This window comes from Oncorhynchus masou, chromosome 13, assembly GCF_036934945.1.
Source record: "Oncorhynchus masou masou isolate Uvic2021 chromosome 13, UVic_Omas_1.1, whole genome shotgun sequence".
NCBI classification, from domain to species: Eukaryota; Metazoa; Chordata; class Actinopteri; order Salmoniformes; family Salmonidae; genus Oncorhynchus; species Oncorhynchus masou.
Window position 1 is genome coordinate 14822728 of NC_088224.1, and position 12636 is coordinate 14835363.

Consider the following 12636-nt stretch of genomic DNA (forward strand, 5'->3'; position numbering starts at 1 on the left):
GATTTTGTCATCTATGGATCTGCTGAGGTGGTATCTATTATCTTTCTCCCTCTCTCATTCCCCCCATTGCAAGCTGACCATGTGACTAGCTAGAATTGGAAATCAGCCCGGAGGTCACATCAGGGAATAACAGGCCAGTTTTAGATTGAAACAAGCTATTTCGGAGAATCTGATGATGTTATTGATCTGATCAAATCCTATTCTTCAAATGGGGATATTACTCTTTGTGCAATCTGAGAAATGTAGACATAATTTGCTTATAGCTTTCTCTAGAGAAGTACAATAGCTTAAGAACCGGCTGAGAAGTCCTAGACCATATGCTTTTAACCTGCAAAAGAGCAGGTGCTTTTTGTTTACCTGATGAACACTGAATTATCTGAGACTTCGGAGAATGGTAGGTATGGCAAAAATTAGAGACGTTGATTGAAAACCAAAACATGTGTCAAATTAGCCTAATAGTAATTAGTGGGTGGGGTCAATACGGTTCTGGAAGTCAGCTCACTGGGAAAAACTATTTCCATGATATTCAGAGTAACTTTCTGTACAATCCTACATGTGCATCGGCTCTTAGCATTGTTCCAATAGGTGGAGAAAAGTAACATTTTTAGTTCAGAGAATAATTATAACTTTTTAGATGTTTGGGTCAGTCCTCCTGTGCACTAATTAGTAAAGTTAGGATATGCAGGGAGAAATGGTCACAGACCATTTGATAAACTACATCTAACTGCAACGAAGGCTAACTACACTGTAATCAAATGTAGGCCTAACTTAAATGAAACTGTTTCAAAAACACCATTCAGGGCAAGTGATACATTGTTTCCTCTTTTTGGAAGGCTACCTTTTGAAACTTCCTTGTGTCCACACATTCTTTCCGTAGTTGGTCCCCATGCAACGAAATCAGTTTTTAAACTTTTGACAGACTGAAATTAGACACATTTGAACTGTTTAACAGCAACACTTTACGGCTTGGGTTTAATATTTTGCTATCAGATTTCAAACCATTTCAACAACATAAAACGCAGTTGTATCAATATAGGCTAATTCAACCGGCTCTATCAAACTTCCATGTCTGAATAGGCTGGTTTTAAAACCGACAACTGGAGAGCAATGCAATCTTTCCTTCAATTGACAATAGCGTAGCCTGGTAAATTAAACATAACAATTCGTCCTTTTATAGTATTAACAACAAAGTTTGAAGTAGCTCGTTCTCGCGCAAAAACTCACCTGCGAGACCAATGGGACAAGTGTTTGTTCCACAGACCGAGTTTTGATTTCCAGTCCGGAATCAAAGTTCCCACTGCCGCAAGGAGATGAAGCCATTCCCGCCGACCTTTTTATTGCACGATTCACTATTGAGTTACCGCTACCTGGCGTAACGTTTCAATAAATTTGGGCAATGTCTAAATGTTTGGGTTTTCTTCCTCTAGTTACACGATCGACTGACTGCCCCTCTAAAAAAACATGCCGTTGTAATCCACTCGTGTTCGACTGTGCTGCGTTCCGTGCGTCCGCTAATGTCCTTGTAGTTAGGCTACTCAACTACGCCAGACCGAAAGGGGACGGCAGCAACAAGAGAGTGGGTTTGCTATCCAGGACCATAGCCGTATGGACAGGAACTGACCGACACATGAGAGAGCACACTGAGGACGTGGGGCAGTTTTACCCTCTAATTTACATAAATAATTTCAGTTTGTCTTAAACTCGTACAAAAGTGGTATATTTTCCTCATAGCCTATAGCCTACCCTAACAGTGTTAAATTATGACATAGTTATCCATTGACATGGATAACAAAACCACTATGTGATTATATATTCCATGACTCTTGGACAGCATGGAAAGCATTTCTACACTGAACAAAAATATAAAAACAACATGCAAACATTTCTCTGATTTTACTGAGTTACAGATTATATAGGAAATCAGTCAATATAAATAAATTAGGCCCTATCTATGGATTTCACATGACTGGGAATACAGATATGCATTTGTTGGTCACAGGTACCTAAAACAAAAGGTAGAGGCATGGATCAGAAAACCAGTCAGTATCTGGTGTGACCACCATTTGCCTCATGCAGTGCGACACATCTCCTTCTTTGCATAGAGTTGATCAGGCTGTTGATTGTGGCCAGTGGAATGTTGTCCCACTCCTCTTCAATGGCTGTGTGATGTTGCTATATATTGGCGGAACTGGAACATGTGGTTGTGCACGTTGATCCAGAGCATCCCAAAGATACTGAATGGGTTTACATTTCAGGTGAGTATGCAGACCATGGGGAAAAACAGGGACATTTTCAACTTCCAGGAATTGTGTACAGTTCCTTGTCGAGACGTTAACCTACAAGTAAGCGTTTCATTGCACTGAGTACTACCTGTTTATCACGTGTATATGACAAATAAACTAACTTGAACTTAGAAGGGAAGGAAAGACAGAAATAGAGGGGGAAAAGATGGCCACCTTTGTGGTTAGGTTGTATGTGAACACAACATTGAAAATACATAGGCACTTAAGTTATGTGTCCTCAAATGTTATTTAATCCAAAAATCTTGCATTTGCTGATAGAACTGATGAAATCAAATGTATCATAGAGGTCTTATTATTTCATTCTACAGGTCTTTTTTTGGATCATCTTTCTTTATAGTCATATAACCAAGGGGCTATGCAGCTTTTTATGTCATGTTTGGAGTTGTGTTGAGCTGATATTTGGACACTTGACTTTTTCTTCACATTTCAGTTTCCCAGGTCGTGTCAGTATACAGTAACTTTAAAAGAGCAACTTCCCCTAAAAAACAACTTCACATTTAGAAAACAGCCTATGTAGCATCGGTATGAGGCGGAAACATTTATTCTACTGTCAAAATTGACCACAAAGTGTAAATAGGATAATTTTGGTTGTAAAGTCAGTCTGAGTTTTGTGAGACTTATGGTAGTGACTGCATCACACCACCTGATTGTAATGCCTGTGGTAAATTTGGGTTGACTTTGGATAGCCCTATGGGGTTAATTGGGGATTGTCAGTAAATTACACACAATGCACATGGGACAATATGTTACAATTCCAATAGCTCCAAATTACAATGACTTTAAAACCTCAAACCTACTATGAATTGTAGAAATTCATATACAAATATGGAAAGCATTTAATGAGAAGACTAAAAGGTGTGCAACATGAAAATAATGTCTCATTTACATTGTGTAAATTCTTGTCGGTCCCTAACTAGCCCTGGAGAGTTAGGTTGCACACCAGCCAACTAAATAATTTTGGGCTAACTCTTCATACCTGTGAAAACACACAAAAGACACCTACATCAAACCACACCCTGAAACCAACTCACCTTTGAATTCAGTCATGGCCGCTAGCATTTCTCAATTAACCAAATGTAACATGAGGCCAAATCAGGAAGTACAGTCGCCCTTTAAAAACGATCTAATAACATGTTGCATCTCTACCTTGCTTCCTTCCAGATGTGCCATGGAGGAGGACAGATGAGAACAGCAGGCCAGTGGAGCATTTAGAACAGCAGCATGGTAGGGAAGAGGATGATTTAGATGACCCCAAATACAGGCTCAAACAAGTTACCCCAGTATCCCCTTGACCGTTTTGGATTGGAAAACTGAAGAAGATGATGAAGAGACACCAGAAGAACATAACAGGCCATAATAGAAGAGGATAGACAAAGGAGACAGTAACAAACAAGAACCTGAGACAATAATGTTTCATCATATTTGCATACTGTTTTACCCACTTCATATGTATATGCTGTATTCTAGTCAAGGCTCATCCTATATAACTACTGTTTTACCCACTTCATATGTATATGCTGTATTCTAGTCAAGGCTCATCCTATATAACTACTGTTTTACCCACTTCATATGTATATGCTGTATTCTAGTCAAGGCTCATCCTATATAACTACTGTTTTACCCACTTCATATGTATATGCTGTATTCTAGTCAAGGCTCATCCTATATAACTACTGTTTTACCCACTTCATATGTATATGCTGTATTCTAGTCAAGGCTCATCCTATATAACTACTGTTTTATCCACTTCATATGTATATGCTGTATTCTAGTCAAGGCTCATCCTATATAACTACTGTTTTACCCACTTCATATGTATATGCTGTATTCTAGTCAAGGCTCATCCTATATAACTACTGTTTTACCCACTTCATATGTATATGCTGTATTCTAGTCAAGGCTCATCCTATATAACTACTGTTTTACCCACTTCATATGTATATGCTGTATTCTAGTCAAGGCTCATCCTATATAACTACTGTTTTACCCACTTCATATGTATATGCTGTATTCTAGTCAAGGCTCATCCTATATAACTACTGTTTTACCCACTTCATATGTATGTGCTGTATTCTAGTCAAGGCTCATCCTATATAACTACTGTTTTACCCACTTCATATGTATATGCTGTATTCTAGTCAAGGCTCATCCTATATAACTACTGTTTTACCCACTTCATATGTATATGCTGTATTCTAGTCAAGGCTCATCCTATATAACTACTGTTTTACCCACTTCATATGTATATGCTGTATTCTAGTCAAGGCTCATCCTATATAACTACTGTTTTACCCACTTCATATGTATATGCTGTATTCTAGTCAAGGCTCATCCTATATAACTACTGTTTTACCCACTTCATATGTATATGCTGTATTCTAGTCAAGGCTCATCCTATATAACTACTGTTTTACCCACTTCATATGTATATGCTGTATTCTAGTCAAGGCTCATCCTATATAACTACTGTTTTACCCACTTCATATGTATATGCTGTATTCTAGTCAAGGCTCATCCTATATAACTACTGTTTTACCCACTTCATATGTATATGCTGTATTCTAGTCAAGGCTCATCCTATATAACTACTGTTTTACCCACTTCATATGTATATGCTGTATTCTAGTCAAGGCTCATCCTATATAACTACTGTTTTACCCACTTCATATGTATATGCTGTATTCTAGTCAAGGCTCATCCTATATAACTACTGTTTTATCCACTTCATATGTATATGCTGTATTCTAGTCAAGGCTCATCCTATATAACTACTGTTTTACCCACTTCATATGTATATGCTGTATTCTAGTCAAGGCTCATCCTATATAACTACTGTTTTACCCACTTCATATGTATATGCTGTATTCTAGTCAAGGCTCATCCTATATAACTACTGTTTTACCCACTTCATATGTATATGCTGTATTCTAGTCAAGGCTCATCCTATATAACTACTGTTTTACCCACTTCATATGTATATGCTGTATTCTAGTCAAGGCTCATCCTATATAACTACTGTTTTACCCACTTCATATGTATGTGCTGTATTCTAGTCAAGGCTCATCCTATATAACTACTGTTTTACCCACTTCATATGTATATGCTGTATTCTAGTCAAGGCTCATCCTATATAACTACTGTTTTACCCACTTCATATGTATATGCTGTATTCTAGTCAAGGCTCATCCTATATAACTACTGTTTTACCCACTTCATATGTATATGCTGTATTCTAGTCAAGGCTCATCCTATATAACTACTGTTTTACCCACTTCATATGTATATGCTGTATTCTAGTCAAGGCTCATCCTATATAACTACTGTTTTACCCACTTCATATGTATATGCTGTATTCTAGTCAAGGCTCATCCTATATAACTACTGTTTTACCCACTTCATATGTATATGCTGTATTCTAGTCAAGGCTCATCCTATATAACTACTGTTTTACCCACTTCATATGTATATGCTGTATTCTAGTCAAGGCTCATCCTATATAACTACTGTTTTACCCACTTCATATGTATATGCTGTATTCTAGTCAAGGCTCATCCTATATAACTACTGTTTTACCCACTTCATATGTATATGCTGTATTCTAGTCAAGGCTCATCCTATATAACTACTGTTTTACCCACTTCATATGTATATGCTGTATTCTAGTCAAGGCTCATCCTATATAACTACTGTTTTACCCACTTCATATGTATATGCTGTATTCTAGTCAAGGCTCATCCTATATAACTACTGTTTTACCCACTTCATATGTATATGCTGTATTCTAGTCAAGGCTCATCCTATATAACTACTGTTTTACCCACTTCATATGTATATGCTGTATTCTAGTCAAGGCTCATCCTATATAACTACTGTTTTACCCACTTCATATGTATATGCTGTATTCTAGTCAAGGCTCATCCTATATAACTACTGCTTCACACACTTTTCTTATTCATATACTGTCCATACTGTCTTTACACACCATTTCAGATATTTATTGATTTCTTTCTTTAAACTTTTGGTGATTTGTGTATATTGTTTTGTTAGGTATACTGCACTGTTGGGAGCTAGAAACAAGCATTTCGCTTTACCTGCGACAACATCTGCAAAATATGTGTACCCGACAAATTAAAGTAGATTTGTCGGATTTTGACAGCATCAGACAAGACACAGACAGCAACAGACAAGATACAGAGAAAGTGACAGAAGAAGGCAGATGGAGAGAGAACAGAGGTGGGTTGAGCACACAGTAGACCAGCAGTAGACTGTATCACTTCAAGCTATTCTATAGATTCAAATTATTTGTATTTATTTACACAGATTATAACAGGTGAAATACAGACATTGGAAAAGTAAAACATGGTTGACAAAATATTTTCAGGGGAGGGAAAAATGCCTGTGAAATTACTATTACTATTAAAACAAGTGTTTACTTTTAGACTTTTTAAAACCAGGAAAGGACAAGAGAGGAGGGTAGACAAGAGACTGCAACAGATGAGAAAGTGTGAGGACACACTCACTTAAAGCTGCTCTATGGATTCTAATTACTGCACTGTGTGTGTGTGTGTGTGTGTGTGTGTGTGTGTGTGTGTGTGTGTGTGTGTGTGTGTGTGCGCGTGTGCGCGCGCGCACGCGTGCCGTGTGTGAGAGAAAGAGTGTTTGGGTACTGTGGGATTCTTGAATCAGTTTGGCTCATTGGACAGGTAAGAATCCATGTTTGAAGTTGTTGATTGGTTTTTGGCAATACATTGTAGATGTATGTGTTCCAGAGTAGAGAGACCCATAGTAGCTACTGTAATTGAATACTGCTGTGGCAGGTGGGAAGGTGAAAGTTACCTGAAAAATATCTAATCACCCAATGTTTATCTCAAAGTGCACTAAATTCATGCATTTAACTGTTGAAATTCCATTTTTATGCTAGGGGAGAATGCCCCTGAACCCTCCTACTGATTTTTGCCATAAACCACAATATCTTCAAATCCTAGAACTCCCTACTAACCATCATGTTTATGTAGTCAAATCAAATTTTATTTGTCACATACACATGGTTAGCAGATGTTAATGCGAGTGTAGCGAAATGTTTGTGCTCTGAGTTCCGACAATGCAGTAATAACCAATGAGTAATCTAACTAACAATTCCAAAACTACTACCTTATACACATAAGTGTAAAGGGATAAAGAATATGTACATAAAGATATATGAATGAGTGATGGTACAGAGCGGCATAGGCAAGATGCAGTAGATGGTATCGAGTACAGTATATACATATGAGATGAGTGTGTAAACAAAGTGGCATAGTTTAAAGTGGATAGTGATACATGTATTACATAAAGATGCAGTAGATGATATAGAGTACAGTATATACGTGGGGTATGTAAACATTATATTAAGTAGCATTGTTTAAAGTGGCTAGTGATATATTTTACATCAATTCCCATTATTAAAGTGGCTGGAGTTGAGTCAGTGTGTTGGCAGCAGCCACTCAATGTTCGTGGTGTCTGTTTAACAGTCTGATGGCCTTGAGATAGAAGTTGTTTTTCAGTCTCTCGGTCCCAGCTTTGATGCACCTGTATTGACCTCGCCTTCTGGACGATAGCGGGGTGAACAGGCAGTGGCTCGGGTGGTTGTTGTCCTTGATGATCTTTATGGCCTTCCTGTGACATCGGGTGGTGTAGGTGTCCTGGAGGGCAGGTAGTTTGCCCCCGGTGATGTGTTGTGCAGACCTCACTACCCCCTGGAGAGCCTTACGGTTGTGGGCGGAGCAGTTGCCGTACCAGGCGGGGATACAGCCTGACAGGATGCTCTCGATTGTGCATCTGTAGAAGTTTGTGAGTGCTTTTGGTGACAAGCCAAATTTCTTCAGCCTCCTGAGGTTGAAGAGGCGCTGCTGCACCTTCTTCACGATGCTGTCTGTGTGGGTGGACCAATTCAGTTTGTCTGTGATGTGTACGCCGAGGAACTTAAAACTTACTACCCTCTCCACAACTGTTCCATCGATGTGGATAGGGGGGTGTTCCCTCTGCTGTTTCCTGAAGTCCACAATCATCTCCTTAGTTTTGTTGACGTTGAGTGTGAGGTTATTTTCCTGACACCACACTCCGAGGGCCCTCACCTCCTCCCTGTAGGCTGTCTCGTCGTTGTTGGTAATCAAGCCTACCACTGTTGTGTCGTCCGCAAGCTTGATGATTGAGTTGGAGGCATGCGTGGCCACACAGTCGTGGGTGAACAGGGAGTACAGGAGAGGGCTCAGAACAAACCCTTGTGGGGCCCCAGTGTTGAGGATCAGCGGGGTGGAGATGTTGTTACCTACCCTCACCACCTGGGGGCGGCCCGTCAGGAAGTCCAGTACCCAGTTGCACAGGGCGGGGTCGAGACCCAGGGTTTCGAGCTTGATGACGAGCTTGGAGGGTACTATGGTGTTAAATGCTGAGCTGTCGTCGATGAACAGCATTCTCACATAGGTATTCCTCTTGTCCAGATGGGTTAGGGCAGTGTGCAGTGTGGTTGAGATTGCATCGTCTGTGGACCTATTTGGGCGGTAAGCAAATTGGAGTGGGTCTAGGGTGTCAGGTAGGGTGGAGGTGATATGGTCCTTGACTAGTCTCTCAAAGCACTTCATGATGACGGAAGTGAGTGCTACGGGGCGGTAGTCGTTTAGCTCAGTTACCTTAGGTTTCTTGGGAACAGGAACAATGGTGGCCCTCTTGAAGCATGTGGGAACAGCAGACTGGGATAGGGATTGATTGAATATGTCCTTAAACACACCAGCCAGCTGGTCTGCGCATGCTCTGAGGGCGCGGCTGGGGATGCCGTCTGGGCCTGCAGCCTTGCGAGGGTTAACACTTTTAAATATTTTACTCACCTCGGCTGCAGTGAAGGAGAGTCCGCATGTTTTGGTTGCGGGCCGTGTCAGTGGCACTGTATTGTCCTCAAAGCGGGCAAAAAAGTTATTTTGTCTTCCTGGGAGCAAGGCATCCTGGTCCGTGACTGGGCTGGTTTTCTTTTTGTAATCCGTGATTGACTGTAGACCCTGCCACATACCTCTTGTGTCTGAGCCGTTGAATTGCAATTCTACTTTGTCTCTATACTGACGCTTAGCTTGTTTGATTGCCTTGCGGAGGGAATACCTACAAGGTTTGTATTCGGTCATGTTTCCGGTCACCTTGCCCTGATTTAAAAGCAGTGGTTCGCACTTTCAGTTTCACGTGAATGCTGCCATCAATCCACGGTTTCTAGTTTGAGAATGTTTTAATCGTTGCTATGGGAACGACATCTTCAACGCACGTTCCAATGAACTCGCTCACCTTATCAGCGTATTCATCAATGTTGTTGTTTGACGCAATACGAAACATATCCCAGTCCACGTGATGGAAGCAGTCTTGGAGCGTAGAATCAGATTGGTCGGACCAGCTTTGAACAGACCTCAGCGTGGGAGCTTCTTGTTTTAGCTTTTGTCTGTAGGCAGGGAGCAACAAAATGGAGTCGTGGTCAGCTTTTCCGAAAGGAGGGCGGGGCAGGGCCTTATATGCATCGCGGAAGTTAGAATAACAATGATCCAGGGTTTTACCAGCCCTGGTTGCGCAATCGATATGCTGATACAATTTAGGGAGTCTTGTTTTCAGATTAGCCTTGTTAAAATCCCCAGCTACAATGAATGCAGCCTCAGGATATGTGGATTCCAGTTTGCAAAGTGTCAAATAAAGTTCGTTCAGAGCCATCGATGTGTCTGCTTGGGGGGAAAATATACGGCTGTGATTATAATCGAAGAGAATTCCCTTGGTAGATAATGCGGTCGACATTTGATTGTGAGGAATTCTAAATCAGGTGAACAGAAGGACTTGAGTTCCTGTATGTTGTTGTGACCACACCACGTCTCGTTAACCCTAAAGCATACGCCCCCGCCCCTCTTCTTACCAGAAAGATGTTTGTTTCTGTCGGCGCGATGCGTGGAGAAACCAGCTGGCTGCACCGACTCCGATAGCGTCTCTCCAGTGAGCCATGTTTCCGTGAAGCAAAGAACGTTACAGTCCCTGATGTCCCTCTGGAATGCTACCCTTGCTCGTATTTCATCAACCTTGTTGTCAAGAGACTGGACATTGGCGAGTAGAATGCTAGGGAGTGGTGCACGATGTGCCCGTCTCCGGAGCCTGACCAGAAGACCGCTCCATTTGCCTCTTTTACGATGTCGTTGTTTTGGGTCGCCGGCTGGGATCCATTCCGTTGTCCTGGGTGGAAGGCAGAACACAGGATCCGCTCCGGGAAAGTCATATTCTTGGTCGTACTGATGGTGAGTTGACGCTGCTCTTATATTCAGTAGTTCTTCTCGACTGTATGTAATGAAACCTAAGATGACCTGGGGTACCAATGTAAGAAATAACACGTAAAAAAAGCAAAAAACTGCAGAGTTTCCTAGGAACGCGAAGCGCGGCGGCCATCTCTGTCGGCGCCAGAAGTGGATACAGAACAACCACATCTCGTAGTGCTTTGGTTCTACCCAACATGTTTTTTAGAGGTTGCAGAACAACCACAGCTCTCAGATCAGCCGTCATAGAATCTACTGGGCCACATCATTACGCTGAATGGAATTCGAGTGAGATTGGATGCTTGAACACTGGATTGTGTGTTAAATTTTGACGATGTACAGGGCTTTTGCTTATTAGTCTATTCTACAATTTAGGGGTTATCATAAAGTTCAGAGTTATCTTATGCTTTACATTTATCAAGAACAACATCTCCTACATTTACAAGTGATCAAAAACAGGAGACTAACAAGTTCAGAAGCACTGCCATTACAATGTAGTCCATGTAGAGTTGTCCTCTACGGAGTATACAGTTGTGTTGGTCTGCAATAGGGAAATTGCCAAACATTGTTACATTGACTCGCTGATTCATTTTGTCAATACCAAGAGGCATCCTCCCAGACGAATAGAACACTAGATATTCAGAGCAGTCTTTTTCATTTATTGCCATACTGTATTTCAATGTCTTTTTTTTCTAATCTCCCAGACAAATTGACTGTTCTGTTTTTGTCTGAGAAACATTTTTTTTTTGTTTAAGCATATCCGCATTGTCCTAGTGTAGGCATATTAGCAGTGTTTGACTTGGACCGGATCTTTCCAGAGCGCGGTACCAGCACTTCTAATGGGAGATAGAGTTGTTCATGTTGGGGGAATTGAGTACCAGCTCCTCTATAAAACAAAGTAGCCTATCACCGGCCATGAAAAGGAATGGAAATGTTTTCCATACTTTTTGTTAATGTAATTAATGAAGGCACACTTAAATATTAGCCTATCAATCACTGAAAACTCGACATATCAGCCATCATCGGAATGACCCTTCAGTGCGTGTCTGTGTGTGCTGCGTGTGTGCCAGTGTCAGTGTGTGCCAGTGTCAGTGTGTGTATCAGTGCCAGTGCCAGTGCGTGTCTTAGTGTGCTGCGTGTGTGCCAGTGTCAGTGCGTGTCTGTGTGTGCTGCGTGTGTGCCAGTGCCAGTGCGTGTCTGTGGCTGCGTGTGTGCCAGTGCCAGTGCCAGTGCGTGTCTGCGTGTGTGCCAGTGTCAGTGTGTGCCAGTGTCAGTGTGTGTATCAGTGCCAGTGCCAGTGCGTGTCTTAGTGTGCTGCGTGTGTGCCAGTGTCAGTGCGTGTCTGTGTGTGTATCAGTGCCAGTGCCAGTGCGTGTCTTAGTGTGCTGCGTGTGTGCCAGTGTCAGTGCGTGTCTGTGTGTGTATCAGTGCCAGTGCCAGTGCGTGTCTTAGTGTGCTGCGTGTGTGCCAGTGCCAGTGCCAGTGCGTGTGTGCCAGTGTCAGTGTGTGTATCAGTGCCAGTGCCAGTGCCAGTGCGTGTCTTAGTGTGCTGCGTGTGTGCCAGTGTCAGTGTGTGTATCAGTGCCAGTGTCAGTGCGTGTCTGTGTGTGTATCAGTGCCAGTGCCAGTGCCAGTGCGTGTCTGTGTGTGTATCAGTGCCAGTGCCAGTGCCAGTGCCAGTGCGTGTCTGTGTGTGTATCAGTGCCAGTGCCAGTGCTGTCTGTGTGTGTATCAGTGCCAGTGCCAGTGCGTGTCTTAGTGTGCTGCGTGTGTGCCAGTGCGAGTGCGACATTTCAGCAGCAGGTAGGCTAAAATGACAGACAGACTAAGTAGATAGCCAATTGAAAACATAACTTGTAGCAGTTAACTCGATAGTTAACTATACCTAACTAAGCATTCATCTCGTCGTCGCCTTATTTCTACCGGCACTACATTAATCTGCACCGTTGAAAAATGGGGATTCCACTCCATTAAACAGTAGCCATGTACTTGCGACAACGTTAAAAAATAATTGACAAATGACTTGTTGT

At 41.8% G+C, this 12636-nt stretch overlaps 1 protein-coding gene across 1 annotated transcript in view; it reads right to left on the minus strand.

Moving 5' to 3' along the window:
• LOC135551777 (alpha-catulin-like) overlaps nt 1–1550 on the minus strand; it is a 109088-nt gene extending 107538 nt beyond the window's left edge. Inside the window, exon 1 of the mRNA XM_064982999.1 lies at nt 1225–1550. Within this exon, the coding sequence (XP_064839071.1) occupies nt 1225–1320 (96 nt within the window). The 5' untranslated portion in view covers nt 1321–1550. The remainder of the gene's footprint in view (nt 1–1224) is intronic.
• Nucleotides 1551–12636: the final 11086 nt, after the last annotated feature.